Source organism: Hipposideros armiger, unplaced genomic scaffold, assembly GCF_001890085.2.
Source record: "Hipposideros armiger isolate ML-2016 unplaced genomic scaffold, ASM189008v1 scaffold_527, whole genome shotgun sequence".
Taxonomy (NCBI): Eukaryota; Metazoa; Chordata; class Mammalia; order Chiroptera; family Hipposideridae; genus Hipposideros; species Hipposideros armiger.
This window is the reverse complement of record NW_017731877.1, coordinates 547,087-574,680: the sequence shown is the minus strand read 5'-3', so window position 1 is coordinate 574,680 and position 27,594 is coordinate 547,087. Positions and strand designations below refer to the sequence as shown.

The 27,594-nt window shown below is 35.7% G+C and overlaps 1 protein-coding gene across 10 annotated transcripts in view; it reads left to right on the top strand.

Moving 5' to 3' along the window:
• The window catches only part of GRIA4 (glutamate ionotropic receptor AMPA type subunit 4), a 380,852-nt gene that overhangs the window by 296,012 nt on the left and 57,246 nt on the right, over window positions 1–27,594 (top strand). For 9 of the 10 annotated variants that reach the window (XR_002126866.1, XR_002126867.1, XM_019668471.1 and 6 more), the window contains 4 exons: window positions 4,554–4,712; window positions 14,415–14,582; window positions 15,770–15,874; window positions 21,925–22,035. Coding sequence is in view for 8 of the 10 variants with exons in the window: in XM_019668471.1 (XP_019524016.1) it covers window positions 4,554–4,712; window positions 14,415–14,582; window positions 15,770–15,874; window positions 21,925–22,035 (543 nt within the window). In the remaining 2 variants the exon portion in view is untranslated. Of the gene's footprint in view, window positions 1–4,553; window positions 4,713–14,414; window positions 14,583–15,769; window positions 15,875–21,924; window positions 22,036–23,358; window positions 24,586–27,594 lie in introns of those variants that run through there. The other variant, XM_019668478.1, reaches the window with a different exon arrangement.

Sequence of the window (27,594 nt, the reverse complement as noted above, 5' to 3'; positions counted from 1 at the left end):
CCATCCATGATGCAGTCTCCCTAGCAAGACATGTGACCACCTGACACCCCACAAAATATTCACAACACCATCAATTACATTCCTCGAACTGCCTTCCACGTCCCTGTGGCAACACTGCAGCTACGTATTTATGCTGTTCAATCCCCTCCCCTTCTCCCCCATCCCCACCCGCTCCCAACCACAGCCATTCTTGTAGAGCATTGTCACCGTAAACTTTATGCAACTTTTCACAAGCTTGATGTGCGTTCTTCCCTTTATGGAAGCAAAACAGTAAAATATGGCAAAAATGCACAATTTGGTCTTCCAACTTCAACTTGTAAAATCTCCAAAACTCAACCAAAATCGCTCAGTTTTTTTTAGAATGAAGCTAAAACTGTCAGCTGTCAAGTGACATAGCAATAACATAGATGCGAATGACTCTAGTACTTCCAAAAATGAACTAGTGCTATCTGTCGCAAACATGCATCATGACTTTTCTGACAACCCAATAGTAAATATTACAATACTATGTATCGTGTCAGATGGGTACTAGATTTATTGGGGTGATCACTTTGTAAGTTATATAAATGTCTAAATCCCTATGTTGTATACCTGAAACTACTATAATATTGTATGTCAACTGTAATTGAAAAATGAAATGTTATTTAAAAAATAATAGCCCCCCCCCAAAAAAAACTGGGTGAACCAAGACCAAAAGTGAAGAAAAGTTTTAAAACAAATAAATAAATTTGAAAAAAATGTAAAATTAAAAAAAAACAAATTCAAGAAAATAAATCAAAATTATAAAATAGCATATATTCACAAAGTGACCGTTCATGTACACATTTCCTATACCAACCTCAAGGTGGTTCTGGCCTTATAAGCATTCTCTGTTTTTATATTCAGATCTTTCTTCACCCCTCCTCCAGTAGTCTAATGTTTTATATATGGCCACCAATAGCAACAAGGAACTGTTGACATTTGTTCCACCTGCTAGGCAAATTGTTAAAATCTTGCTCTCATTTAGATTTTTAATTTTTAAAAAAATATATTCAGTTTACATCTAGGAAAATGCCTGGCTCTGTCATAAAGTAGTATAAAATCATTAAATGCTCAGGCTATACCATTAAAGATTAACTGAATCTGTTCCTTATCTGTCCCTCACCATCCACATACAGACACACAGACACATACATGCACACACCACTCACACTTCATTTAGAAGGTAAGAAAATTAAGATACAGAGAGTTAAGTGACTTGTCCATATTTAGGTATCTGGTTAGTGTCAGAACAGGGACTATAACTTAGTCCAGCACATTTTTACTCAAGCACAGTGACCTCATGAACTTGGAAACGTTTTACTTCTTTCTTGGTGCTTCCAATATTTTTCAAGCTTTTTTTTTTGCATTGAACATATCAAGCTCCACCATCTAATTACTTGATTGTCAAAAACACATACTGTAATCCATTTCTTAACTACCTAAATTTTAAAAGATGTTAAGAAATCTCTCTCATTCAACTTGACATTCCTTGAAGTTAAATGCACCAGAGCTGTCTCAATATGATTTAGATAACCTGTGAACCTGAAATGCAAAACAGCACAAATGTTATCTGAATTAGATAAAACTTAAAGGATGAACATTGATTAAACACCTTGGATGTGATGGACCTACATAGATTCACATCAATAGTCATCAGATTATCCAAAGGCCTGTAAATTATAAATTTCCTTTTCCTTCAGAGGATGTATGAATTGTAAATAGAAATTAAAAAGAAAAGCAAGTTGGAAGACAGGCTTGCCTTAGGAAATCACCAACCACTGTGAGATGATAGCGTTGTTGCAAAGTCCATTTCCATTTCCACAAGCAGGAAGCCTCTCCGCTGCCTTACCCCCACCTCTCCCCCCCATCATCAAGGGCATTGTTTACTTAGTTACTTAACCACCAACCCCATTTAGAGTTACAATTTTATTATAATGTTGCTCAGGACTTTCAGTTCCACAGTATTCTCTGGGTGAAAACTGAAATCTAAATGGCCACCGAAGTACCTATTTCCAAGAAAACTACTTCACAGTCTAGATCCTATCAATTGTTTATGTAAAATTATTTAAATATATAATATATATGAAATGAAAAATATTGCCCATACTCAAACAGACATAGCTAAAATTGACTGGGCCTCCCACCATTCATTTAGATCATCACTGAAAGGAGTTTATAATCCAGTGTGGCAATATTTTTTTTCCTTTCCCTTCAGCATAGCAGCAGGATGGAATCAGAGAAATGTGGGCTGTTATTTATCAGTTAGACTTTACATCAGATGATATTTCTGAAGGCCGCAGCTGTGGGATGACACTATGAAAGAAAGCTTGGCAGGCCTTCTATTTCAGCCACTGCTGAAAGAAAATAATAATGTCATCAATTAGCAACTGATGCAATAGTTGAATTATTGTGGCTTTTAGAAAACTGAAAGTATTTGCCTGCCTGTGGGTTTGCCTTATATTCTCGTAGAAACAAACAAATGTACAACTGACATTTTACTAGCTAGAGATTGATGGACAGTGTTTTTCCCAGTTCAAAAACATAGATTTGCTTTCGGGTGTCTAGTTTCTTTCCCAGTGAAATGAGAATGTTACTGATGAGCCGTCAAATTATCTGGCACATAATAGGCATGGAATAAATATTTTTGAATGAATTAATTAATAATAGGTATCATTTACTGAATTCAAACCAGATGTGCTAGCTACTTTTACACTGTCATTCTCATCGTACATGTGGGAAACCTAAGGCTAGGAAGTTACAGAGGTGGGATTCAGAGCCTGGGCTGTTTCCTACAGTATTATTATCCTGCCTCTCCTGGGGACATTCTGATAAATACTAAAATTAAAAATACACATATTTGTGTAAGAATACACAGAAGCATAGGGCAAAAATGGCAAACTTGAGAGTCATCTTGGTTCTAACACATATTGGCTGGGTGGTTGTGAATAGATTTGCTGTAACTCACTGAGCCTCGGTTTTCTTATTTGTAAGATAAGGCTTATAGTAAGATATACCTAATAACCTTGTTATGAGAACTAAACTAGATGGATAATCTGTGTAACGTGCTTAGAAAAGTGCTTGGTACATAATGAGCCTAGCGTCACTACTAGCTATTAATACATACTCCTGGGGCTTTCTAAAGCAACTTAGCTTAGTTGCCAATAACCTGGTCTGTTTCTTCGTAGATAGCCAAACAGCAATGTGCATATATTGGCTAGCAAGACAATTATATTTGTTATTTAAAACAAACAAAAAACCAAACAAACCAACAAACAGACGTTTCCAAACACACAGCTAAGACGCATTCAGGAAGATAGGTAACACCAGTTCCTCCTCTTCTGCCTGAGGCCTACACTGGTTCCTGCCATAACTGTAAGGTCACTGCTGCATATTTTACTTCCACCAAAAAAAAAAAAAGTAGGCAAAGCCCTTTTCCTTAGTTCCCTCAACACAACTGAATCATATTCACATTTTCAAAAGAAAGTTTACTAAATACTACGAGAAAACAAAGACCAAGCAAATAAGGTGTACAAACCTGTGTTTGTGTGTGTGTATGTGTGTTGTTTACTTTTCTCTGAGCTCATAACTTTGGTTTTATTAATTAACTCCACTAATAAGACTTTGCCCTTTTCTTGTAATTTTTTGTTTTACACTTTGTATTGAGTATGTATTTTTGTAAGTCACCTTCAATACTTACTGGGGGGAAAAAGGTATAAATCAAACTAGATAGATGATAGATGACAAATGGATGGATGGATGGATAGATGGATAGATAGATAGATAGATAGATAGATAGATAGATAGATAGATAGATAGATATAGAGACTTTTCAGAGCTTTTGAAACTCCGATAACTACCTCTGGACCAAAAGAGATTACACCCTTCCTTCCAAGCATCCTCACTCCACCTGGCAAACGGTATCTTTTTTCCTACCACACAGGAGTCCATGAATGGCCTATCTTGCTCTCTTCTAGTCCACTACCATTTCCCAGGACTATGAGGGTTATAGTGACTGATGTAATCAAAGCTTTTACCATCCCTGGCTCAAATTACCGGCTCCATTTGCTTTCAGACCACTTTGTAATTAAATTGAATCCCCCTAAATAGGTGAAACCCATCACAGACTCAGAAAACCATAATACGTTGATAGTACCTTCACATAAGACTCATTTCTACATATCTATACCAGAGGGCAATTATGTCCTCAACAAGGGAATTTTCAATGTTATTATATTCATTTCTTATACTCCCCCATGCTTCATAAAAGGCATTCAGAGGCATTTAAGTAACACTTGTTAAACGAAGTTAAACTGAATTGAAAACACTTATATCCTTTTCTCATGTATTAGATTTTGAATGACAAAATTTAACAACTAAACTGGCATAATTGGATCACCCACTTATTTCCAGTCATCACTTTATTAGGAATCCAGTTAAATGTATATATTGGTTATTAATTTAAGTAACTATTGAAGAGCTTAAATGTATAACAATGAACTAAACTTAACAAACTGTCATATTGATTTTTATAGGGATTCAAGGATATTTCTCTTGAGAGGTTTATACATGGTGGAGCCAATGTTACAGGATTCCAGTTGGTAGATTTTAATACACCTATGGTAACCAAATTAATGGATCGCTGGAAGAAACTAGATCAGAGAGAATATCCAGGATCTGAGACTCCTCCAAAGGTATTTGTTTTTATTTTATGTATTTGTAGTATTTTTTAAATGTAAGATAGAAAGTTTATGATACAGTTCTAATTAATATTTTGTCAGGCATAGTATGACATAGGGCAGAAGCATTTTGTCACTATCACTGTGCTACACAAGCCCCTAATAGTTTCTAAATTTCTATACTGAAGAGTAATTAGATATTAACTAAAGTCATTTACTATTCTTATTATTACTTTATATATGAATTTCCATGAATAAATTGCATGCTCTTTAAAACTTATTTCTTAACTAAACATTTCAAGTGTGAACAACATTGGTAACTATTCTATCCAGATAAAAACTATATTTGCAAAGTGATTTATAATGAATACATAAATTTGGAAATTGCTAAAATGTAAAATGTACATGCTTCTGCAAAATTTTTCCTTCAAATGAATAGTAAAAGGTCAGGTTGTTTAATTTTTTCTAATAGGCATTGCAGAAGTATGTTATTGGTATCTATCTGCAAAGGAAGCTGGTAAACTTCAGATAATAAGCACATTTTTTTCTCACCTGAAAAGATAGACGACTTCCTTGGATATCATGTAAATAATGGCATAATGTTTCTTAAACTCCAACTATTGGTTTTGTGCTCTTACATAATAAGGCATCATCATTTTTAACAACTTTTACTAACCTCTCACTGACAGTGTATTCTAGTAAAAAGTTTTCAAATGTAATTTGGAAATTCAAGCCTAGAAAACTATAATCTAAGGATATAGGGTCTCAATTCTTCCATTTCCTAATTATAAAACTTTCCCTACTAACTATAATATATCAATTTCCATTCTGTGATATACAAATTTGGCTAGTCATACCATCTTCACCACTCGATAGAATCATGGAATTTCAAAGGAAAGCATTTATTGAGTATTCACTATGTGTCAAGCACTGTATTCAACCCTCTGACTTCACAGGTTAATAAATGCAAAATTAGGGGCACTGGTTAGCTCAGGTGGTTAGAATGCAGGCTCATAACACCAAGGTTGCCAGTTCAATCCCCACATGTGCCAAGGAGCTTCACCTTCTACATCTAGATTGAAGGCAACTACTTGACTTGCTACTTAGGGGTCCTGGAAAAACATCTTCCACAACTAGACTGAAACAACTACTTGACTTGGAGCTGATGGGTCCTGGAAAAACACACTGTTCCCAATAAAATTTCAAATAAATAAATAAATGCAAGATTAAACAGGTATGTTAATTGGCTGTCCCTGAGTCAAGGAACAGGTCTGTGGAATGCCTGGGACCAAATAATGGGCTCTCTAAGTCTTAGACAAGTGCATTGTCCACTCTATTACACCACTTCTCATGCTTAGATAACATATATGAAAACATATTAAAAAGCCAAAAATTTTTTCAAGATGCAAATCATCATCAGGATTAAAAGAACCTTGAGAAGTCTTTTAGTCTGTCTGTTAGTCTGCCTTTTGCCTTCCAGTAGGCTCTGAGATAAATCATCCCAAAAGCTCAATTATATCAAATGTTAATACACAAAGAGAATGTAAAGCTTCCTTTTGAACACATTTCCAATCTAGACAAGTTGCTATACAGCATGTTTCTCTCATTCTGTCATCAGTGTATGCAGAGACTCTCTTGCCTGTCTCTTTCTTATGAGACACAATCTTATTTCTTCCTTCCTCACACCTTCTGTTGTCAGACCACTATTTATCTCAGCATTTCTTCTGTAAACCATCTGTTTAAGATCTTGTTACCCTCTGAGCTTTAGTAACTAGAATGGGCTTCAAATTTTTTGGCACTGTTTTGTACCTCCTTGTTACGTCTTTTTATTTCAGTGATAATATTAACATGTCATCAGTGTTCATTGTGCTCCCCCCATCTGGACATATTGCTGTCATAAGTCCTTTCCTGTCTTGCCTTTAGCCCATCCCAATGTCTCCTATTTGATAACCTCCAATTAGATTTATGTATGCCACAGCTTTGAGCACTTTGTTTTATATATATAAATACATATAATTTTTTCATCTTTCACAGCTCTTAGCATGATGCTAGGTACTCAGTAGCCATTTAATCAATATATACAGTCAATTCTCATTATTCACAGTAGTATGTTCTATAAAGTTGCCATGAACACTGAATGAGTGAATACTGACAAAATACAAGATTGGGGTCCTGCAAGCTTCTTGTCATATTTTGTCAACTGATCAATACATAACACATTGTGTTTCTGTTTAAAGATACCTTATTTAACACACTGTTGATTCATTAACATTGAATTCCTGGCAAACAGCACTCATGCCTGAATAAAGCTTGTCTAACATATGCATTTTCTCCATAAAACATAACACAGCCTTCTTGCACCATGGAACACTAGACACCAGTTTGATACTACACTTTTGGGCCATTTTAAACAGTGAAATCATCAACAAAATGCACAAAGCTGAAAAACCTGGCACTAAGTAGACCACAAAAGGACACTTATTTATAGTATAACAAGAAGTCAGGGAAATCCAAGATGGTGGAATAGATAAACACTGTGCCTTCATCCTTCTATGAACACATTAAAATTACAACTAAATTACAGAACAATCAATCGAGAGAACCATCTGGAGGCCAGCCAAGCAGAAGTCCTATAACTAAAAATATAAAGACAAAAAGGAGAAGCCACGTCAAAACTGGTAGGAGGGGCAGAGACACACAAGAGGCCCTAAACCTCCCTGAGGCGGTTGAGAATCAGGAAGGATAGCTCGACCATGGAGGTTCTCCCCAGAGGACTGAGGGACCCCAGCCCCCAATACCAGGCTCCCCAGCCCAGAGTACCAGTGCTGGGAAGTTTGGGTGGGACAGAAGGCTATGGGAAACCTAGACATCCTCTTAAATGGCCCACGCACAAACTCACTCGCAGGCACTCACCTTGGGCTCCAGCAAAGGAACAGTGACTCAGGGGGCCTCAGAGACTTGTAGGGGGCAGACTGAGGAGTGTGGTTTCAGGGGGAGGACTGGAGGACAGTGGGCATTTTCCTGGTGAGGTGTCTTCTTCCTATGGAGCCAGCAGACAGGTGCCATCTTTCCTGTGTTGAACCCTCCCCCACAGGCCAAACCTGAATCTGATTGGCCTGATGAGCTCCACTTCTCCACCCTATTGACTCAGCTGGGACACAGCCCCACCCAACTCACTCACCGCTGGAGGCACTTTCTCTGTAAGCAGCTAGCCCCTCCTGCACTGTATTCTTTCTAGGAAAACTATCAGAGTCCATGAGCCCCAGGTGAGTGGCTACTGGCCTCAGTGTGCTCTGAGACTTTTGCTGAGTCACTCAAGGCTCAGCACTGGCACTAAACAAGAGTCTACATTAACCTGGTGACCAAAACTTTTTCCACTCTAGTGACTCCCTCACACACTACCTCATTTAATTCACATGATGCATGAGGCTTTATCAGTGGCTGAACCTTAAGGTGGCCAGCAGGGGACAGCAGGCCTCCAGGTGTCCTGGCTTTTCGTGGAGTTACCCCAGGCCTGGTGGCAACCATCCTCAGTTTGCATCGTGGCCTCTACCATGTACCTCCAGGTTTAGCACAGGCAGCAAACAACTATGGATTGTTTTATATCTCCTGCCAGGTAGCCCCTAGCTGGTCACAGGAAACGGCTGACCAGGGCCTGCACCAGACACGCTCCCAAGAGGCCTCAGAACCTACATACTTGGAGGTTGACTTCAGACCATTGGAGGTTGGCTTCAGACCACAGCAGAGCACTGCCCAATTAGCCCCACAAGTGGCATACACAAAGGTGGACTCAACAGGCACCAGAGTCAACTGGGGCAAATCCCACTCAGTGGGGTAAGCCTCTCACACAGCAGCCCATAAGCTGTGGACATGGCCAAATCCCACAAGCAATCAGCCTGAGGGTGAATCCCACCCAATGAGTGCCAATAGCGATCAAGGCTCAACTATAACAGGAGGACATACACAGCCCACACAAGGGACACTCCTGGAGCACTTGGCTCAAGTGACCAGGGAGACTGTGACACTGGGCCTCACAGGACACCTACTACATAAGGCCACCCAATCAAGACTGGGAAACATAGCAAATCTACCTAATTCATAGAAACAAACACAGAGAGGCAGCCAAAATTAGGAAACAAAGAAATGCATCCCAAATGAAAGAACAGGAGAAAAATTGAGAAAAAAAAACACTAAAAAAAATGGGGGCAAACAACCTACCAGAGACAGAGTTCAAAGCAATGGTTATAAGGACGTTCAAGGAACTTAGTGAGGACTTTGACAAAGAGATTGCAGGCATAAAAAAGGACCAGTTTGAAGTGAAGAATACAATCACTGAACTGAAGAATGCATTAGAAGGAATCACCAGCAGACTAGATGAAGCAGAGGATCAAATCAGCGATTTGAAAGACAAAGTAGCAGAAAACACCTAATTGGAGCAACAAAAAGAAAAAATGCATTAAAAAAAATGAGACTAGTTTAAGAGACCTCTGGGACAACATCAAGGATAACAATATTTGCATCATAAAGGTACCAGAAGGAGAAGAGAGAAAGCAAGAGATTGTGAACCTATTTAAAGAAATAATGACCGAAACTTTCCTAATCTGGTGAAGGAAATAGAATATAAATCCAGGAAGCCCAGAGAGCCCCAAACAGGATGAACCCAAACAGGCCCACACCAACACACATTATAATTAAAATGACAAAGGTTAAAGACAAAGAGAGAACCCTAAAAGCAGCAAGAGACAGGCAACTAGTAACTTATAAGGGAGCTCCCATAAGATTGTCAACTGATTTCTCAACAGAACCTTTGCAGGCCAGAAAGGATTGGCAGGAAATGTTCAATGTTGAAGGTCAGGTAAAGAGCTTCCCAGGCAAGAAAAAGCTAAAGGAGTTCATCACCATCAAACCAGTATTACAGGAATGTTAGAGGGACTTTTTTTAAGACAGAAAAATAAAATAAAATTATGAATAATAAAATGGCAATAACTACATATCTATAACAATTGCTTTCAGTGTAAATGTATTAAATACCCCAATCAAAAGACATAGGAGGCTAAACAGATAAGAAAACAAAACTCTTACATATGCTGCCTACAAGAAACGCACTTCAGATGGAAAGGTACAAACAGACAGGAAGTAATGTGATGGAAAAAAAATATTACATGAAAATAGAAATTAAAAAAAAAAAAGCAGTACTTATACCACACAAAATAAACTTTAAAACAAAGACTATAGCAAAAGACAAAGAAGGACCCAGTAATCCCACTTCCGGATATTTATCTGAAGAAGCCTAAGCTACTTTTGAAGGGACATGTAAATCCATATGTTCATTGCAGCATTGTACACAATGGCCAAGATGTGGAGGCAGCCTGGGCATCTATCAATGGATAATGGATAAAGAGTACTTGTTACATATATGCAAAGGAATATTGTCAGCTAGGGAAGGGAATGGACTCTTGCCATCTACAGTGGCATGGGTGGACCTGGAGGGTATTGTGCTGAGTGATGTATGTCAGACAGAGAAAGACAGATGCAATGTGATTTCACTTATATGTAGAATCTAAAAAACAAACTTAACAAATAAAACAGAAACAAACTCATAGATAAAGAAACCATCTTGATGGTTGCCAGACGGGAGGAGTGTTGGGGGTATGGGTGAAATAAGGGAAAGAGATTAAGAAGTACAAATTGGTTGCTCCAAAGTAGTTGTGGGCATGTAGGGTATAAGATAAGGAATATAGTCAATAATATTGTGATAACTATGTATGGTGTCAAATGGGTACTAAATTTGTTGGAGTGATAGATGGGTGGGGGTTGGGGAGCAAGGTGAAAAAGATGAAGGGATTAAGAAGTACAAATTGGTAGTTACAAATAGTCATAGGAATGTAAAGTAAAGCATAGTGAATATAGTCAATGATATGGTAATAACTATGTATAGTGCGAGGTGGGTACTAGACTAGTCATGGGGAATCACTTCTTAAATTATATAAATGTCTAACCTCTATGCCGTACACCTGAAATTAATATAAAATAATATTGAATGTCAACTGCAATTGATAAATGTAAAAAACAGGGAAAAGGGAAGGGGAATAAGAGGTCCAAATAAGTCACGGGGATGTAATGTACAGCATGGGGAATATAGTCAATAATATTGTGATAGTGTGGTACAGTGTCAGATGGTTGCTGGACTTATCATTGTGATCATTTTTTAGGTATATAAATGTTGAATAACTAAAACTAATATAATATTGTATGTTAGCTATATTTTTAATAAAAATTTAAAAAGAAAAAAACCGACAAAAACGTCAGAGGGGTACCTTGCTTGACTGCAGCTGGGAATATATGTTGGGTGACTCAGGTTTTCACCATGCTACACATGTCTGCAAATGACCAGCCGCCAGTATGATTTGGGGGTCACACACTTTAGAAAGTAAGCAAATTTGCAAAGGCAGCATCCACAAATAATGAGGATTCAATGTACTTAATTAAATTATATTTGATGTCTTTTGTATTTTAGCCAAGATTTTAAGTGTGATTTTGATCTTGAAGGTTTAGAAAAAAAAACCTTCTGGAATAAAGGCTTTCCACAATGTAGGCCTAACAAGTCTTTCCAGTTATATGTCCCTCTCCTCCCTTTCTGACCAGACAAGTTGAGCTGTCTTAAATTTTTTCACTCCTTATCAGTCCCTGTGCTCTTGCTCCACCGCAGCTGTCCTCCACCTTCATTTCCATCCGTCCAAATCCAACCATTTTCCAAGCTTTGATTTCAAATTCTACTTTCCCTATGAAGCCTTTTCTTAGTCCTCCAGTTAATATGATCCCTTTCTCCTTTATAATATGAATCATATTTGATTGTGTAATTCTCACCAAGGACCTACTATAGTGATTTGTCTACTTATTGTTTCACTTTTACAAATGCCTTTGGGACAGTAAGCATCTATTATTCATCTCTGTAGTCCTCACCATTTATAGCCAGTGTCCAACACATTTTTTAAAGAGCTCTCAAACTTGATATAAAATTTTATCCTCACAACGACCACAGGAAATAATCATTATTATCTTGTTTTATTTGGTTTTTCTGTTTTGTGTTTCATAGCTGAAAACTATCCTCCAATTTCCTGTTAAACTATGAGTAGCAGTTAGAATTAGCCTAGTCCTTCCTTCTCAAGGCCCGACTCTTGTGACTGCCCGCTGATTCTGCCAAACTTTGTCTTATTATCTACAGACCTTGGTAAACTGAATTCATTTCACCATTCTAATCACTGGTTAAAGTAGTAAATAACTCTTTAAAACATCTAATTTTACCCTGCCCCAAAATAGTGTTTATTGAATAAGAATTTTCTAGGGCTGGCTGAGTAGCGCGTTGGTTAAGAGCTGGCTTGGGACGCCAGAGGGCCCCGGTTTGGATCCCACATGCGGGCCAGTGACACTGCCCTCTACAGCTAAGATGCTGAACAACAGCTCGACCTGGAGCTGGGCTGCCGTGAGTCACTGGCTATGGCGTAGGCTGCAGTCCCTGCTGCAGTGGGCTGCCATAAGCTACCATGTGTGGCTGTGTGAGCTGCCAAGAGCCACCGTGAGCAGCCATCCAGAGGCTGGCAACTGATCTGCCTCACCCGGGAAGAGCGCAATGATAATACCAACATGGGCCAGTGAAGCAACGTCCCCCACAACTAGACTGAAGAACAAAATGACACCAACTTTTCTGTTCCCCTTCCCCCGATTCCCCAGCGCTGTTCCCCTCCCCCCAATTCCCCAATTTAAAATTTAAAAAAGAATTTTCTAGATGCCATCGAGAAGTGTGTGCTCATAAATATGATTTCTTGAACTTTAGTACAGCAATACATGTGGAAATGAATTAAATCTTTTGAAAAGGTAAAGCCTAAAGGTTAAAACTACTGCTTCTTTCCATCTGTCAGTTCTATGATCTAACAAAGGCCTTTGCCACTCTGGCTGAACATCGGTTTTGCTCTGCTTCATTCTGTGTGATCTGTTCATTTTTCTAGTTCACTTGTTTCATAAGAATAAATGAGCTTTTTAAAACACAGCAAATACATTTGCTCTTTGCTGCTGTCTCTTCTCAGTTTCTTTCTCCCTCTTGAAAAAGCAACAATATCTTTCCGTTTTCATCTCTTGATCCTAAAATACTAGCATTTTTCTCTTGCCCTATATATCTTTAGCAAGTTCTACTTTATTTCTCATTTTTATTTTCTTGCCTTACCAGAAGATGATTTGAAGGTTTTCTCTACTCAAAGATGTGTTGCTCCAGGTAGTTCTGGAGGTATATTCATCTTTGGTTTGTCACCTTGCTTAACAGCACCTTCATTTCCTTCAGCCACCCCATTCCAATTGTGAGGGTGTATGTCTGTCCCTAAGCCTTTTTTGTCATGTCCTTGAAGAATATATAGCAAGGCTCTCTATTTACATGTCTCATTTACATCTTTCTGATGAAGCTTTTTTAATGAAGTTCTCTACCATTGAAAGTCTCTTTGTTAGAATTTATATTCATGATCTTATCCACATTTTAGTTCTCTTCTCTGAAATGCTGGCTGCTATGCCTAATAGTCATACTGCCTGAGTTTACTTTCTACAATTTGTATTTCAAATGATTTTTTTTGTTTATAAGTAGCAAATCAAGGATATCATTGTCCATACTCTACAGCACAAAATTACCCCTAGTACAGTCTTAGAATGTGTTAATCATATGGAATTGACCCTATAGACTTCCTGAGAGAGATAACTAGTAATAGTTTTTTGTTGTGATTGGCAGTTGATGCTCTGCCATGCTTCAAAAAAAATCATGCCATGTTTTCCACGTGCTTAAGAATTCTCTAATCAAAGTCTACAAGTATTCCCTGTGCTTGTTTGTTTGTTTCTCCCTAGACAAATTACATTTTTCTTCTCAGTTTTTTCCTTACTTCCTCTCCTAACCTTAATAATCTTTTCATGAGGACTCTGTCTTTTCTCAGAGAGAAGCATTGGGCGGTTATCACAAAGCAGACAGTCTATATCTCACTTCTCGACTTTGATCCTAGGTTACAATGGAAACTTACAGAAATGGCTTTACCTTCCTGAACACACTCAGCAGGCGTAGACATAACAATACTCATTCTTATTTCGCACAGCGACTGGTGCAAACACATTTGTTAAAAAAGTAGATGTTATTTCTGATATCCAGTATGTGAGTAACAATAGACAGTCCCATTCATTCTTCTGAGGAGCTGAACAGAGGTATACGCTTCATGTCAATAAACATGTATTAAATCTCAGAGAGCCCTGGTAGGCATTTTGGAGGAAAAGAGTGAGACATCCCAGCTCTCCTGGAGCTCAGCTGCAGTGACAGGCCACATACAAGGCAGATTGTGGCAGCAACACTGCATTTTAGCTTTTTACACTTTACTGTTTTGACTTGATTGCAATGAAACGATCTCACTTAAAGCTTTCCCTTCTCCTAACCGCTGAACAACTGTGCATTAGAATCTCTGTTTTTCAGCATGTGTGCCTCTTTTTTAAATCAGAATAATAAAATTTGGTATACAGTCTTTGTAGTCAAGTGATAATTGAAATTTCTGAAGCTAGAGTCAATTAATTCTCAGTAATTTAACTGCCTTTTAGACAGGATGGTGCTTCATGTCATAAATCCACGGAACCTCCAGACTATTCCTGGTGATTGAAAGATTTTAACACTTACCATTATAATTACTTTCACTTTGTTAGTACACATCTGCTCTGACTTATGATGGAGTCCTTGTTATGGCTGAAACTTTCCGAAATCTTAGAAGGCAGAAAATTGATATTTCAAGGAGAGGAAATGCTGGGGATTGTCTGGCAAATCCTGCTGCTCCATGGGGCCAAGGGATTGACATGGAGAGGACACTCAAACAGGTAACTCACAATTTTATTTAAGTTCAGTTTATTTTACAGTCCTGCTTAAGTAGATACTCAAGAAAACAGAATAATTTATCTGAGAATAAATATATATTGCAATTGCCATTTTAATATATATGAAGTCTTTATCATTTTTGTGACATTTCTAAAGAGAAGACTGGGTAGAATACTAGTGTTTATATCTTATGTAGATGCGTAGTCAGGATAAACTAGGTTATGTTGTAGTAATAAACAACGCCAAGTTCCAGTGGCTTAAAACCATAGAAGAGTATTTCTCACTCACACACACTGGATTAGCAGAGGCACTCTGCTTATTGTAACCACTCAGAGACCCAGGCTGACAGAGCAGCTACCATTTTGAACACCACAAAGGGAAATAAAGTTGTGGGAGTTTTCAGATTGGTAATTAAACTCTAGCCCAATAGTGACACTCATCACATTTATTTACAACTCATTTGTCAGAAAACAGTCATATAGGCCTCACTATCCACAAGGGGTTCAGGAAGTACAAACTTAACCTTGGGCCCAGATGGGGAAGAACCAGAAATATTTGGCAAACACTAGTAATGACAACCTCAGCAGATCTTGGATAAAATAATTTATTTATTACTTTTAGAATATTTACTGTAATATGTTTACATTTTTTAAATTACATGTTAAATGTTCTGAAATGCTATGGGTTCAGAACATAAGTAAAAATGAATAAAATGAAATTTGGAATAAAATACAGTTGAATATTTTCAAAATATTTATATTTTAGAACTTCTTATATCTTAATTTTAATGTTAGCAAGGAGAAACATGATCTGATGTGGTTATCAGGGCTATTTATTATGTGGATCTATAGATAAAACTAAAAAGTAACTATAAACAAACCATATTTCCATTCCTATAAATAATACTTCAGTATTGAGGAAGTATTTTGTCAGTTACAATGGAAACCTTATAATATAAAAAACAAATGAAATATATTCATCTTGTATAGTAAAATTGCTTATATATTCCTTTGATATTCCTATTTCAGATTCTATCTCAGTAGCTCAAATGCCCCATGGTTGCTTTAGTGAGTTGCTTATAGTTTAGTCCCACACTCATGTGTGGGAGAAAGCCTAGCAGATGAAGCTGAGATTTCTGTACGTGAAACAGTAAATGAATACATGTTTGGATTTTCTTTTTCATTCATAGGTTCGAATTCAAGGGTTGACAGGGAATGTTCAATTTGACCACTATGGACGTAGGGTCAATTACACAATGGATGTGTTTGAGCTAAAGAGCACAGGACCTAGAAAGGTGAGCCACACTTGAACTTTGCATTTGACATTTTTAAAGGCTTACAGGTGGAAGGTAACTGCATAGTCTATATTTTTTTATTGCATGTACTTACAAATACCATATTTTGCCGTGCATAATACGTACTTTTTCGCCCAAATTTGTGAGGGAAAAATAAAGATGTGCATAGTACTAATTCAGTATCGACATACATGTTTTTAATTCTTTTATTTATGCATTCTAGAGTTAAAAGTGTAGCTCTAGAAATCAATAATGATATCCATATGCAAAATAATACCCTGGAATACAATAATTGGTTTTGTTGAACTTACGACAAACTTGCAACAACGAAGAATTCTTGGCCTTCTATGATGCATCAATATTGTAAATTTGCTACTGGTACATAAAATTTTTTGTACCTTGTATCTGTTCTTGTGTTTTGTAATTATTTGTTACATAAAATTTCTTGTACCATAATATGTTAAAAAATAAATGCTAAAATTCCTTTATAATACAAAAAACAAGTACCTAAATGTAAACAAATAAAAATGTGAATTAAAATAAAAATTTTTTTCCCTAAAAGTTTGGGCACATTATACATGGCAAAATACAATATACTTTCTTGGTAATCTGTGTTGAAATAAGGTCTTATGTAATATAATTGATATTTAATCGTGTGCCAAAGCTGAAACAGATTAATTTATACACTGTTTATATCCTTTGTCCAAAGTGAAAGCAATATTTTTATTAAAGGCTTAGCAAAAGGAATCTCACAAAACAAAATTTATTCTTCACGAAAGCACACAGTGCAGGTAAAATACATACGTCCATGTAATCACTTATGAGAGCAAACAAAGAAAACTATTTCTAATGGGTGGACATATTTAGAACAGGCTGAGTGTTCTTGAAGTAAGCAAATAAACATTCAAATGAGCAAAGGAGAGAGTAGATAGAAGATAAGATTATTAAGATTACTAGTAGGCTGGGGAATGAGAGAAATACCTAAGAAACTCCAATTAAGGGGCTGGAGAGGTTATTCAGGAAGATGTTCATGCCAGATTCTTGGATTTCAGAAGTTAATTCTACTGGTTTTATAATCTGACAAGGCCTATGAGCAGTCTTCCCAACATCCAAAAAGTACTTTATATAAAGAAGCCATTTAATCCCATCACCATAATTAGCTATATACATTTTATACATATATAATTAACACATAATTTTTAACAGTCCATTTCTCTAGGATTAACTAGAATGCTCAAGGAAAGAGATGTTCAAGTTATTTATCTAAAAACTCTATTTGTTTCATCACTTGGCTGTTTAAAAAATCTTTCCCAAATATGCTTTCCTGCTTTAATATAATAATGATAGCTATAACTTATGAAATACTTGCTATGTCCCAAGCACTGGACTTCATGACATTTAATCCTTACAACAAACTATAATGTGAGTACTATTATATCCCTTTTTCCAATGAGAATATTTTGGTCCAATATGTCATGATTACTTGTTTAAGGCCTGTAAATAACAAAGCAAAGATTTTAAATTCACATTTGTCTAACTCCAGAAACTTTCTACATCATTACCTCACCTGAGTAGGCTCTTTTCTAAAAGAGTTTATTTTCTAGTAAGGTAGAATAGAATAAGTTCCATCTGATAATTAAAGAGAAGGCGTGTGGAAATTCTAAAAAAAGAAGAACTCACTTCCAGCTAGAGGAAAGAAAACCAAGGAAGGCTGCATGGAGGAGGTGAGATTTAAAGTTAGCCATGAAATTGGAGTTTGGATAGGTAGAAATGAAAGAGGCAAGAACCTGAAGGCAAGTTGGAGGAAGGACAAAATTTAAGTCATACAGGGAAAATGGCAAAGGCTTTCTGAGTTGTGTTTTGCTCCAGTCTTTCATAGGGTGTGCTTCTGCATATTTGTGGGAAGGAGAGAGTTGGGACTGCCATGAAAATGATCTGTAGCTTTTCAGCCTCTTAGTAGCATCTCCTTGAGTGCATGCTGCCAACTAAAACAGGGTAACCTGGAGCCTACCTGATTCACATCAGGTACAGCAGGAGATGGACAACCGCTGGGAAGCAAAGCTGCATGATGGGCTACCCTAGGGACACTGCCTGCAGCAAGGAACTGAGACATGCTCTTAAGAAGAAATTTAGGGGGTTCCATGTAAACCCCGACTTTACTCACTTTATCAGCACACAGCAACAAGAAAGAAAGAAGCTCTTTATGAGCAAAGTCCCCCTGCTAGCTGTGGAGCAGACAGAATACTCCACAGGCCCCCAGAAACATTGGCTAACTGGAGGACAAAGGTAAAACAGGCATGCCTTCTTGCCATAAACCAGACCTTGCAAAATTAGTCATTTAAGCAGAAGCTTTCTAAAATGCAAAAGACAATTCCATATTTCACAAAACAGTAAGTATAAAATGTAAAATTATCTGTATGAAAAAGAAAGAATAATGGAAAAAAGAAACTGGCAATAACTAGTGGTAGTATCAAGTGGGCTATTTATAGTACTGAATCTTTTCACAGTCTATTGAACCATGATGGTTAACAAAAATTAAGCTTTTTTGAGATGAAAGGTAAAGAGTAAGTTGGGGGAGTGATGAACAGTACATCTTCACACTCAGCTGACATTCGTCTAAGACTCGTAAAAGAAATATGAAGTATAAAATGGTGTAGACTCATCTATCTTATTTTTCTATGGCAACAATCAACTTGGGCATTCCGTCAGGAATATTAAACTTAAAAATGAGCTACCATGAGAAACACTCTGCTGGTGAGACTCAGCAATATGTCTCAAACCCGAGCAATCGTTCTTATAAATTGAACACTTGCCAGCAAGGGAGCTGTCTGTGAAAATAGATCAGCGTCAATCCATTAGTTTGACTTCCGTAACAGGAAAGCTGATTGAGAGTCTCATTGAGCAGAAGCCACAAAGATCTTTCTGAAGTCCCAGTCCCTAACTATGGTGGAATCTTATTATTCTGGTGACTCCCAGAGGGAACACCTAGGACCAGGCTTCCATAGTTTAAGGAATTCTTAGTTGTAAAAATTATATTTATTGAAAGCAGGTTGTATGCTAGAGAGTAATGGAAAAATTGATGTGCATTTTTATATTTAATCTTCACAACAACCAGAAAGTAAGATGTATTTTTTTTTCTCATTTTGTAGAAGAGAACAGTAAGGCTTAGAGAAACTAAATAACCTGCCCATGGATGTTCAGCTAGAAAAGATGGAGCTGCCGTGGAAACCAGTGCTTACCCAGCTCCAGAGCCCATTCTCTTTACTGCTAAGAAATATGAGTATTATCAGTCCAAGGGCCTGTAAGGCTCCTCTTTAGGGCTGGAATTAAGCCATGTTTTTCAGAACAGGTCTGGTCAAATCGGCTTTCCAAGGAACCAACGCTGAGTAAAACAGGGGTTCCACACAGCTCCCCAATCCCTACCCTGCAGGCAAAGTCCACCGTAAATACAGAGATATTTACTCTTACATTATATTATGGTTAGATTTGCACACGATTCACCTTTAGCAGTCCAAAGAAGACAAATCATTTTCTGACATACTCAGTTCAGTGATTTAAATGCTTCCATATTTTTGCTCTAGCATTACAAAACTATTTTTCACCCAATTTCTGTCTCTAGGAAAAATGCCTCGTTCCCTATCTAGTTAAATGAGATCAGGCATGCGAAAAGTTCTTAGCAAATTGTAAAATGTTGTGAAGAATTAGAGAGAGAAACTCCGTGTCACGTGAAGCTCTAGGTCCCAACTTTTAGACTCCTTTCTTTAGGAAGTGACTGCTGTATCACTACCCATTCCATATCACCTTACTTCCCAATAAGTCCATGCCCCATGAGAGCTACCATTAATTGGTCTGACATCACAAACCATGGCTTTCTTTTTTAACAAGAATTGCAAGTAAATATAAGGCACATAGATACAATTAGATATATTTTTGCTTATTATTTTAATTTTTCAGTACTTCTAAATCATTTATCTTTTGGGGGGTAGATAGTTGTGAACCCACAGGCTGTTTTTAATGCAAAATGTCATTGTCTGGTCAACACATGAGGGCTCTCCAGAATGTATCCCAGCTTCATGGTTTTTCTGTTGTGAGAACTCATTAATAAAGAAAAATGGCCTTTCCCAGAGAATGGGCTGCTGAGATCTGGAGGTGGCTATACCTTAATGGAGTGCTAAACTCTAAAACCCATTTTCATGTCATATAACTGTCATGTGGAAAGGAGAATTAACAGGAAGCAACTGACATGTTGGTTTTATTTATTAAGTACATGTAGGAATTGGAAGACAATAGGTCTCAAAGGCATAGTTGTTCATAAATTAATCACTAAATTATTAAATAAATGTTAGCTACAAATGAATTCACATAGACAATTGAAAATAACTGTTGAATTCAAGCACAGTATAGGGAATACAGTCAATGGTATTGTAACAGCTATACACGATATCAGAGGGATAGTAGACTTGGGGAGGGAGGGTTATCACTTTGTGAGGGGTGCAAATGTCTAATTATGTTGTTTTGTACACCTGAAACTAATATTACAAAAATAAAACTAAAAAGAAGATAAGAACTGCTAAATTCATATATATTCATAATTTCAGATCAAACTAAGAAGTATAGCAAGCCATATTAATGAAAATTTTTTTCTCTATCTATTGTTATTGAATTATATATACAATATTTATGAATAATATAGTGACTCTGACATGGTAATGCTTACTTTATTTTAATATGTTTACAAATACTAACACAGTTAAGAAACTTGAGGGAAGCAAGAGACTTCTAAAACATATTAGAATAAATAGTAAACAGACCAGTGCAGTGAGCTATTACATACATTTCATTGGAGACATGAGTTTTATCAACTGCATCCAGAAATTCAAGAAAGAAGTGTGGCAATCGTTACATAAACACCGATTTGGGGAGACTGTGTAGCATAATAACGAAGTATATGGATTCGGTGTCATATAGACCTGAGTTTTGAATTCTGGCCCCAGTGGAGTATAACTTTGTGCAACTTATTTAACATTCTAATATGGGTCCTCATCTCCAAAGTATAGATAATAATTACACATACCTTTATATTTGCTGTGTGTATAAACTTTAAGATTCATATTTAAAAAGCATTGAGGGCCTGCTAAATGACTCCGTTGATTAAGAGCTCACTCAAAGTTTGAGTTCTGAGCAACAGTGGTTCAATTCTCAGCCAGAGCTGAGCAGCACTGAGCTGCCAACAGGTGGCAGGATGGCTCAGCTTATAAAAAAAAACAAAAACCATTGAGAGCAGTACCTGTTACAGAGCAAGCAGTTGATAAGTGGTAGCCATTACTATTACTTAATTGTCTGCATGATTCAAAGAACCCTAACATTCCTTTAAGACCCCGTTGTAGTTTACTACTTTATAAAGTGCTTAACTAATTACTTAATGTATTTAATGGAAAGGAGTTTGTGTCAACTAAATGAGTAAGTGATATAAGGATTTAAAAATGAAAAAATACTAATGTAAATGTGATCTTTGAAAGTGAAAATTTTGTTCACTAATGTTAATTTCTGACATATCTAGCATTTTAGATATGGTAAGACTGTTACCTATGGGCTAGGTTGTGTCAAACCAAAAATTGTTTCTATATTGCTTTAAAATACACAGGTCATTTTTACTTGAAAACATCCTCTAATGTCCCCTTTGTAAACCTAGCTGTTCCCTTTACTGTAAGACCTGTACTATTATTGATAAGATCATATAATTTTAGAGGGTGCCTGTCCATCTCACTAGAAGAAAGGATCATCATAAAATGTTGTGCCATCTGTACCCATATTCCTTTTGAATTACTCATTCCCAATGTCGTGGCTACTCCATAATTGTAAATTGTAAAGTTGCAAATATATAACCAGACAGTATCATTCACATCAAGAAAACTGGCTCATCATCAATCAAGACAACTTCCAAACATTTTTTCATCAGCTTTTAAAATTTGTTTTATTTGCTTGCTTATTAATATCTCTCGTTCCAATAAGAATTAAATGTGTTTTCAAGAATTTTCTCTATTTGGCAGGTTGGTTATTGGAATGATATGGATAAATTAGTTTTGATTCAAGATGTACCCACTCTTGGCAATGACACAGCAGCTATTGAGAACAGAACAGTGGTTGTAACCACAATTATGGTAAGTTTTGGTCTGTGCTTTATGCTATTCCGTTTGGTCCACAGGCAATTTTAATTCCCCAGCTATAGTGAACAGGGAGGGTGAAAACTGCTTCTTAGCAATGGTGACATGGGTGTTCTGATCCACAGAAGTCTGTTCAGACTTTAAATAGGTTTGTCCTGAGCTTTGAGTACATTTGGTACTTTCATTTGTATTATCTTTTGCTGCATTGTTGTTCTCAGAAAAATGCTCAGATGTTAAAAATTGAAACTGTCACGCTGTAGTTGGAAATGTATGAAATGCTAAGATTCCAAAGGACAAAAGAATGAACATGAAAAAGATCAACAACAAATCACATAAAATACTGTAGTAAACACCATGTTATTGTTGTTACTATGTTTTTTAAAACATCAATGTAATAGTAGTTAATGGTGTTTAAAATTATAATTTCCAGGTAGTTTAATCATTGGGTAATGATTTGCATTATCTGTTTATAATAGTGGAGATATGAATGTGAAGATTTTAATGAATATGTTTTATACAACTCAATGCTTTAGAAATAAATTTTGTTTTATATTTATTTTTAATATAAAAAGAGTTTTTTCACACCGATTATTTTTCTCATTGACCAGTGATAAATACACAATATAATTGATAGAACTACTAGGAATTAAGAAAAATATAATTGCTTCATTCATTCATATCATAAAATGAAATATACTCTAAATTTTAAGGCTGGTTTTTGAAAGAGATTTTCATAAAATTACCATTTAAATAATAGAATATCTTATATATTTTTCTCTTCTAAAGTCAAACATGCCCTTTAGAATCAATGCTAGTCAAAGGAGATCAACAATCGGTGACCTTTTCTATCTGATTTAAAGTTATACATCTTCAGTTCACTGTCTTAATAGGCAGAACATATATTTAATTATCTGTGAAGCCCATTCTCTAAATAAGTAGAGGTATTTTATGTAATTTAGTTTTTAGCTTACATAATTTTAGTTTTAGGTTTTAGTAATGTCAACTTATTTCCAAAATTTTGACATTGAGGTCAAAGAATGAAATGCCAGAGAGAAGCTTTCATATGTTGCAATTAGTTTTATCTGTGTTGCACAGCCAGCAATTTAATGTTAATCTGCCAAGCTTTGATCAGAAGTTTATGATTTTAGAATGCAAACCAACCAACAATAGTTTTTGTGTAAGAGTGGAAAATATATACCTTCTAACTTAATTGTGTAATGTTTGCATGGGACTTGAAAAGCAATATATATATATATTTCTTTTCCTAAAAAAGACACAGTAATGGAAAGTCATACTTCAGTACAGTCCTCCTCTTTTCAGCCTCTGATGAAGAATCCTATTTTAAGAAATTGATCAAGAAAGAAATGAGTTCCACGGTGTTCGACTATTCCTAACTAAGGCTCAAGTATTGTTCTCCTGTGTAGTAAACTTAAGCTAATTTTTCATGTGGGATTCTTCTTGGATGACCAACTCTGGACTACCAGAAAAAAATTTTTTTAAAGTTCTGTGACTTTTCTGAGAACCTAGAACAAAAGAAGAATTAATCCTCATCTTTCTCAAGAAAACACATAGATGTTGAAAAAGAATCACTTGGCAATTCTGACGTATCAGTCCCCATATCTTGAAATAAGGTCATTGTATGTAAATGATGGAATTCTATCACTCTTAATTCCAAGCATAGATTTTCTAAAAGTAAATGTCTATGAATTCTGTGTCCTTGTTTTCTGAATATACAGTTGTTTTCTTTGAAGATTTTTTTGAAGTTTTGCCTGTTCTGTGTCAAATAAAGTGTTTTAATGTGCATTATAGGTATAATGTAGAGAATCACCTTTCCATCCCTGTTATTTAAAGGGGTTGGAGATATAATTCTTAAAACCAAAATATTGAGTCAATTTTGCAAGCATGGCTGGTCTTCAGGAAGCATGCTATCAAAAAATAAGTAAAAATGATTGAAAAACCCAACAGTTTCCTATATGCATAAAGAATATTCTGTAAAGTTATCTGTTGTTTGACAATGATATAATCAATATTTTTGCTATCAAAATAGTGCAACACTAGGATCTGTCTTTTGTATAAAAATGTAATCTTCATATAAATAATGCTCTGGTTTTTGCAACTGCATAATGATTCAGTAATTCAAAAAGAAAAGGAAACATACCAGAACCCTTTCCCTGAGTGTTCCTTGTTTGCTTTTATTGAAAATGGTAGCTTGGGACGTATGACATCTCTACCACCTCTTTCATTTTGAAAGAAATATGGTTCCCTGTAGATGAATGAGATATTAACACCTGCATGTAATAACCCACCAAATTCACTTGAAAATTCCCAACACAGATGGAGTTGGTTAGACATTGTAATATGTGCAAGACAGATATCTAGACACAAGAAGGCTGAGAGTGTTGTGGCACTGGAAATCATTTATTTTGATTGAATTGATATGACATTGCTGTTCTCCCGTTTGTCTTTCCTTTGTGTATGTTGTTATTTATATGTTGATACATTGTAATGATATATGCTATTGTTAAATAAAATTGATTGATAAATTCATTTATTCATTCATAAATATTTATTAAGCGTCTGCTATGTGCTAGGCACGGTTAAAATTTCGGGATATGTAAGAGAACAAAACAGACAAAAATCCTGCACTCAGTTAAACTTATATTCTAGTGAGAGAAAGCAAACAAGTAACATAATAAATATGTTAGCTATCATTCTTAAAATGTAGCTTTAGCTTTTTTCACTGTTGAAATTTATTTTTTATAATGGTGGTGTGTATTTATAATGTGATCTTCATTTTAATTATTTATTTATTCTACCTGAATATAGTCATACTGAAAATAACTTACTAAACTTAAATAAAAAGTAAAATTGACAATATCATCAAATGAGAATCATGACTACAAAGTTGAAAGGTCTAAAGTCTTGGATTCAGGTGATCATCATTTTTTATCTTTACATCTTGGTCACTAAAAATTTTACAAACTCTGTAAAACTTACGAGACTGTGACCATACTGATTTAACTTTCTACTTCAAAATAATACTTTCTGTAAACAACCCAAGGAAGCCAAATCTGTGCCATGTAGTTTGGACAAGGGCAGCAACTGAGGAAAAGGCTGTTTTCAGGAGAACTTGGAGGAAGAGAAGGTGGTGTTTTCCTCTGTAATCTCACTTTATTTGGCTGCTGAACTTTCTGGGAAAGGAGGGATGATACAGTGATATCTCAGCCAACCCCATTTTCCCCAAAATCTTTACTACTGAAGTTAAATGATGCCTATGATGCATTAATCAACTAAGAAAGTATTTCTTACCATCTTATAAACATAACAATCCTTTAGGAAAATTTGCCATAAATCTAGATGTATTTTCACTACAGTGTTAGACTTATGTTACTAAAAGCAATTTTACTTATCACACTTGATCTTTGTAGAGGTTATTTTTTATAGTTTTTATGAGATGTTTGAATTTGTAGATGCACTATATGTAGATACATGTGCATATACAACAATCTACACATGCATATTTATATGTAATATATGTATATGTACATATATACAGAAAATACAGATATATTTATTTTTATTTGTACCAAATACTAATATCCCCATATATAGCTATACTTTTATTATTAACCTGCCTTCAAAGAGCTTATAATCAATTAGTTTTTAAATAAGTTATTTAAAATAAACTTAAAATTGTGCACCTATTAAATGTACTCATTTTTTTCTGAATTGAATAATAACATCTTAATTTCCACTTTTAAGAATTTTACCCATGAGATAAATTATCTACATCTATTAAGATTCTTCAGAGGGAAGCAAATATCAAATAACTTTGGTTGATAATACCAATTTTACTATTTTAACTGTTTTCAATAGTAATTGTAATGATTATATATATTTGTGATGTTAAGAAAAATCTTAAAGCCTTTCTAATAAGTATCTATTTCAACAATTTCACATTTGGATTATATAAAAAATCCAAAAATTTTTTCTCAGTAGGAGAATGATACTTTATTGATTGAAAATCATCTTAATTCATTTACAGAAACATTTTCATAAGCAAGTCCTAATATAACGGCTTTAGACAGAGATTGATTTCTTTCCTGAAATAGCAGAGCAGCTGTAGAGCATCATCCCTTATGGAAATTGTAGTAATAAACTCATAATCACTAAGAAGTAATGCATTTAAAATAACTTCTAGGATATTATTGTCCCACAGGGCACAGTAGTTGATAATAAAGATGGCAGATTATATTCTTAAAGCAGAAGTAAGCGATTATATTCCACCTCCTCTGATTATTCCATTTTTATTCACAATTGAACACCTGAGACTCCAAAAGCCTGCTTACCAAAGATGCCCTCACAAATCCCCTTAATGATTGGCTAGGACTCATGTTGTATTACTTTGAAAAGATTTGGCATTTTCTTCACTCATTCTAGCCCCAAAACTTTGTATTAAATCTGCTCACCTATGCAGTGTTTGAAGGGCTACCTGTGGACAAATTGCCAGACTGGGGATGGGGCAAATGAGGAGGCTGAGAAAGTGTAGAGGATTTGCTACTCATTTGGAACAGGAAAATGAGACCCACTCAAAGAAACTGGGCAGAGCTGAGCAACCATAAGAGCTTATGTTTAAGAAAAGCCTAGCCTTTTTCTCCCTTGGTTCTTCCATCTCCCTGAGTATGATCATCTTATTTCTCTTATGCTGCATGCACCACTCATCCAAATCTCAATAACTGTGCACATCCCTGGTTGTACAAAAAGCTCAGTTAAACTTCCAATCAACATCTTCAGTTACCTCAAGGTTTTGCTAGCCTTTATTGGTTTGTTTGGCAGGAAAACAAAGACATGACAGATCCCCGCTGTCCAGAAAGGAAATTGAAAAAATTGAAAGAAGACACTATTTTTTTACTTATATACACATATGCCTGTTTCAGAAGACATGACCTAGCACTTGTTAATATCTACTTTTCTTTTGACGATCTGAATCAAAAGTTCTAATATTATTACTTTGCCATGATAGTCCTATTTAGGAAGCATTGATACAACAAAAAATCTTTACATTTAGTGAGTGTCTTATCTGTACCAGACACTATGAGGAGATATGGAAAGATTTTATCCTACATTGTCTGCTCAAGATTTTGTATAAAGAATTTCATTAATTAAAAATACAGAAATTCACTACTGTAATCTTGTCCCTTTTCTTGTTAAATCATATACAATCTCAAATAGTTGTACATATTTTGACATATGCAAAAATAGCTTCAAAGATTTTTAGATATTTCAAAATATAGGTTCAACTGCTGCTACTGCTAGTTCTGTGAAATTGAACAATTTGCTTAACCTCTCTCAGTCTTAAATTTTCCATCTGCAAAATGAGAAATGCCTACCTCAAAACGTCAGTGTGAAAAGTAAATGAAAAGGCACAATTAAAGAACTTAGCATTGTGCCTGTCATAGAGGAAGCACTAAATAAGTAATAGCTATTATTATTTTTCACTACTATATTTTATTATTGTCCCCCACCACTCTTACTCCTTTACCCTTATTAAAAAGA